This window comes from Octodon degus, unplaced genomic scaffold (assembly GCF_000260255.1).
Source record: "Octodon degus isolate 3935 unplaced genomic scaffold, OctDeg1.0 scaffold00007, whole genome shotgun sequence".
NCBI lineage: Eukaryota > Metazoa > Chordata > Mammalia > Rodentia > Octodontidae > Octodon > Octodon degus.
The window spans coordinates 14,288,200-14,293,207 of NW_004524583.1; the positions used below are offsets into that span (position 1 = coordinate 14,288,200).

At 47.9% G+C, this 5,008-nt stretch overlaps 1 protein-coding gene across 1 annotated transcript in view; it reads left to right on the forward strand.

The window, feature by feature from the left end:
- The window catches only part of Zfyve26 (zinc finger FYVE-type containing 26), a 72,648-nt gene that overhangs the window by 12,231 nt on the left and 55,409 nt on the right, over positions 1 to 5,008 (forward strand). The window contains exons 5-9 of the mRNA XM_023701416.1: positions 821 to 1,343; positions 1,924 to 2,054; positions 3,053 to 3,217; positions 3,351 to 3,439; positions 4,350 to 4,513. Of these exons, the coding sequence (XP_023557184.1) occupies positions 821 to 1,343; positions 1,924 to 2,054; positions 3,053 to 3,217; positions 3,351 to 3,439; positions 4,350 to 4,513 (1,072 nt within the window). The remainder of the gene's footprint in view (positions 1 to 820; positions 1,344 to 1,923; positions 2,055 to 3,052; positions 3,218 to 3,350; positions 3,440 to 4,349; positions 4,514 to 5,008) is intronic.

Genomic DNA, 5,008 nt, shown 5'->3' on the forward strand with positions numbered 1-5,008 from the left:
AGCCTTCTTGTGGAATTATAATGTGCTGAGGGCATCACGTGAAAAAATGGAGCAGTGTGCTCCCAGGAGTCTCTTCTTAAAAAGCTGCCAGTGTTATCATGGGACCCCTCCCTTGTGACTTCACCTAGTCGTAATTATCTCCCGAAGGCCCTATTGCCAAATATCATTAACAAATGAATTTGGAGGTTAAGTTTCTAACATGTGGAACTTCAAGGGATACATTCAAAACCGACAGCAGGAAGGTTTTGTGAAAGTATACAGAATGGACTGGACCTTAAACCATGGCTAGGGTGTAGATCAGGAGTTTAAAACTGATATGCAATGTCCTTTTAAAAAGTAAATTTAGGGCCAGGAATATAGCTCAGGAGCCCAGTGCCTACCTGGCAAGCATGAGGCTCTGAGTTTGATTCCTGTTACCAAAAAAAAATTTAAATGCTCTTAGACACGCACAATAGTGCCTTTCCTGTCAGGTCTGGGAATTGAAGGTTCCCAGCTTGGGTCACCAGTTCCCATTTACATAGCTTGAATATGGAAGCCGTGGGTTATTGAGTCAACCTCTCTCAGTCTCAATTTCCTCCTTTTTGTAATGGAATTGCAAGAGCAGTTTAGTAGTTAGCAGGCGTTGGTGGGCTGGGGAGATAGCTCAGTAGAATAAGCGCTTACCTGACAAGCACACGGGCCTGAGTTCAATCCCCATTTCCACAAAAAAAAAGTAGTTAGTGGCATTAATTCTTTGGTATAAATGCCTAGATCAGGGCCAGTACATAATAAGTCTTACATGCCCTGACCCCCACTGCCACCCCTCTTCTCTCCTGCCTAGGAGCTGTACGAGGCTGTGGCACAAGGCACTGTGTCCCCTGTGGCTGACACAAGTCAGAGGCCACAGAGCTGGACACCTCGACTCACCTCGGAAGCTGTCTCTGTGCTCTGGGATCTGCTGAGGCAGGCTCCTGAGCCAGCACAGGCGCTGCTGGAGCTCCTGCTTGGGGACGATGCCGGCGTCAGCCCCTGTCATTGGCCCCTGCAGAAGGCACTGGTGGACCTCATTCGAGAGGCGCTGCAGGCTCTGCAGGGGCCTGCCTCTGGGCCCCCTGGGGTCGTCGATGCCATCTACAGAGCGCTGCGGACTCTGCGTTGCCCTGCAGAGTCCCCGGGGGCCGAGTTGCGTGCCCTGTGTGAGGAGCTCCTGGAGGCCTGCGAGGCCGAGGGCAGTCCCCTGAAGGAGGAGCGGTTGCTTGGCTGCCTAGCACACAAGGCTGGACGGGGCTTGCTGTCCCTTTATGGCCACACCTATGCAGAAAAAATCCTGGAAAAGCCACCCAGGTCCGCAGCATCAGGGAAAGGTATGTTTCATTTGCCATTTTTTATTGCATTTTGGTAATTCCAGTATGCCCAGCCCCTCTGAAGTTCCCCTAGACCTGTGATGGCAAACCTTGGAGAGTTTTCAGTACTACCAAGTGGGCCACTGCAGCACACTGCTGTGGGCTCACCACCACTGCTCTGGACTGATGCTCACTTGTTTGGGACAGTAATAGGAGAGGCCAAGCAAAAATGGCTAAGACTTACACATTTTACCCATTACCCAAGACAGAGCAATGGAGGAGAAAGTAACAGCCATAACAGGAAAGCACTTTGCAGAAGCTACTAAGAGAAGTAAAACGTCTTTAAGAAAAAGCATAGGAAACTTGGTTTCAGTTTTTTAAACAACCTCCTCTTACATCAGCTGAATTTTTTTTTTTTTTTTTTTTTTTTTTTTTTTTTTTGGCAGAACTGGGGATTGAACTCAGGCCCTTGCGCATGCCAGGCAAGCGCTTACCCTACTGAGCCATCTCCCTGGCCCCATCAGTTGATTTTTCAAATGGGCTTTGGCTTAGATAAGAAGGGCTCATCAGGTCCCAGTAATGGTTTCTGGTTTGTGTTCAGTCTCCCCGGATCATCCAGATCCTGAGCGGACAATGCTGACCCTGTTCTCCGCTCCCAACCCAGCCCAGGCTTGGAAAGTGGCTTTTTTCTACTGCCTGAGCAACAGCAAGCACTTCCTTGAGCAGATTCTGGTAAGTCAAGCTTCATTGCCACGTGCCCCATCACAGAAGGATTCCAAACTCTTCCTGGGCTTTTCCATTCCTCCCTCACCTTCCTGTCACTCACTTGTTTGACATAAGCACCCTGACTCATGGTGAATCACTGGTTCTGTCCGTCCCACACTCCCAGAGGAGTGGAGATTGGGAGTCAGTCCCATTCATAATCACAGTGGTAATCGCTTTCTGTTGGTCCTTTGGCACAAAACAAGTTGTTAGCTATGTCTCAGCTTTCTCAAAGGGGTAAGAAAAAAAGCCATGGCAGTACTACATGGCATAACTGATGGGAGAGTTACTTGAAATGTTTCCTTTAAGATAGATGTAGTGCCTGTAATTCTAGAACTTGGGAGGCTGAGGCAGGAGGATTGTGGTCAGTTCAAAGCCAGCCTATGGTTCATAATGAGTGCAAAGCTAGCCTGAACTATATAGCAAGAGTCTCTTAAAAAACAAAAATATAACCGGAGATATAACCCAGTGCCATAAGTGCCTGCCTGGCAAGCTCAAGATTCCAAGTTCATTCCCTGGTACAGGAAAAAATTTGTTTTTTTCCTTCCACAGCATAGTGCTCCCAGGAACCAGGGCTGGTATAGCATGCAGTACCAGGGATCAAACTTGGATCCTTGTGCTTGCCAGGCAGGCACTTAGACCACCAGGCTATCTCCCCAGCCCCTGTCTTTTTTTTCCTTCCAGACTGCAGCTGAACTTCATTCAGCAGATATTTCTGAAGCTTTTCCTGTGTGTGTGTCCAGTGCTAGAAGCTAGGATTACTACAGAAATTACTCATTCTTTGCCAATGAGAGCTTCCATTGTTATCTTGTGCTTTTGTGAACATGAATTGTTTTCCACTGCCCACTTTGCAGTTATCAGAAATCTCCCCGCTGTACTAAACAGCTTCTTTGCCTATTAATGAGCAATATGCTGGAACTCTCTCCTAGTCCACATAGCGGCTGACAGTGGCCTTCTTTGGCTTATAGGTGACAGCACTAACTCTGTTGAAAGAAGAAGACTTCCCAAACCTTGGTCGCCTGCTGGATAGAGAGTTCAGGCCTCTCAGGCACCTGCTCGTGCTCCTAGGCTGGACACACTGCCAGAGCCTCGAGTCAGCAAAGAGGCTGCTCCAGACGCTGCACAGGACCCAGGTAATGCTCTCTCCTAACTCTGCCCTGGCTGCTGTGTGCGTGAATGCCAGGAGGCTTTGGGATTCAGTGGAACGTGAGGTTGGTCAGTCTCTGATGTCAGCTACTTGCGCAAGCATCTTCCTTGTTGACATAGGACCAAGGCCACGATGAGCTTCTCAGGGATGCCTGTGACGGACTGTGGGCCCACCTGGAGGTCCTAGAGTGGTGCGTACAGCACAGCAGGTATGGGCCTGGATGCTTAGCCCCTTCCCACCATCTGGCACACCTGACCTGTGCTCCCTGTGTGTGGCCATTTCAAGACCTTTGCATCAATATTTTGAGTTGATGATGTTGACCAGTCATGGATAATCGTTCCAGCTAAAATTGGGGGAAAAAACCCTAAGTTGATGATTATCTTCCCTGCAATCTGATGGATGACAGTAATAAGAATAAGAAAAGCTTGCAGTTCCTAAGCACTTGCTATATGCCAGGCATTGCTCTAAGCCCTTTACCTGAATAATTAAACCTCACTACACCTGTATAAGGTAAATACCAATACTACCTTCATTTGAAAGGTAAAACAACTGAAGCCTGGAGGTGTTAATAATGCCCAAAATTACCTAGCAAGTAAGTGTCATCTGTATCCTTAGTCCTACATTATCCTGGATCTTCATTTGATTCAACAAACACTCACTGACCTGTCTGTGAAGCCCTGCATTTCCCTAAATACAGCCTAGCTCTGAGTTCTGCCTTGTCCCTTACCCACCTCAGCAGCACTTTCTAAAGTAGAACAGGTGGAGGAGGTGGTGGTGAGGGGCCCTTCCTCAAAGGAAAGCCAACAGAGTTTATGGTAATCCAAAGCTAGGGAGAGTGTAGAAATTTGGAAATCGAAACTGCAGGCCCTTTCTAGACTCTACTTGCCAGGAAGGCCCCATTCTAGGTACTTTCTAGACAAATAGGGCAGACTTCACGGATGTACCTCCCTGAGGATAAATGAGAGGCTCTGTCCCAGACCTACTCAAATGTAGCGACTGAGGAAGTAGAACTGTGGTGTTATGGGCCAGAGAAGAATGAAAGGAAATAAAGAGCAGTCTTTCTGTAGGATAATAACGTAACCCGCCTCTCCTTCCATCCTCCCAACTTTACCTTTCAGCAACCCCATACCAAAGAGAGAGCTCTTGTGTCACTTACATGGGGGAGGCAGCCACTCAGTGCTCTACTCTCTGCATCACCTCACCGACCTTCCAGCCCTCAGAGAGGAAGAGGTTCTCAAGCTCTTGCAGAAGGTGCCAGCCAAGGACCTGCAACACGAGCACGGTGAGATGCTGACGGAACAATCTGGCCAGGATCCCCTCTTGCACATATTTCCTGGCATGGAAGCTTTATCTAGATTGATCCCAGGGCTCTCTGTCAAGAAAGTGGTCCAGTAGGTGTCCTCCAAATTACTGCTATTAGAGCAGGGGATCTGAGTCCATTCCTCCCCTTTCTTGAGGTATAGGGAATCCCTACACAGCTCCACATCCTTTGTCCTGTGGAATCATCTCATAAACCACTGGCGTACCCTCATCCCAATGAAACAAAATGAGGAACTGTCCTCTGCATTCATAGCATGTCCTTGGAAGTTCTTAGTGAAGTCTTCATACCTCATAACTTTTCCCACAGTACAAAAATGTGCCCTCCTTTCCCCATTTCTCCATCATATGCTATTGAAACAGAGGTATGGACAAAGGATTTATCTGAAACAGTACCAAGCCTCATTTTAACTTTTGATCTTTGCTTGAAATTCAAAACCAGAACTGGCCAAATAGCTCA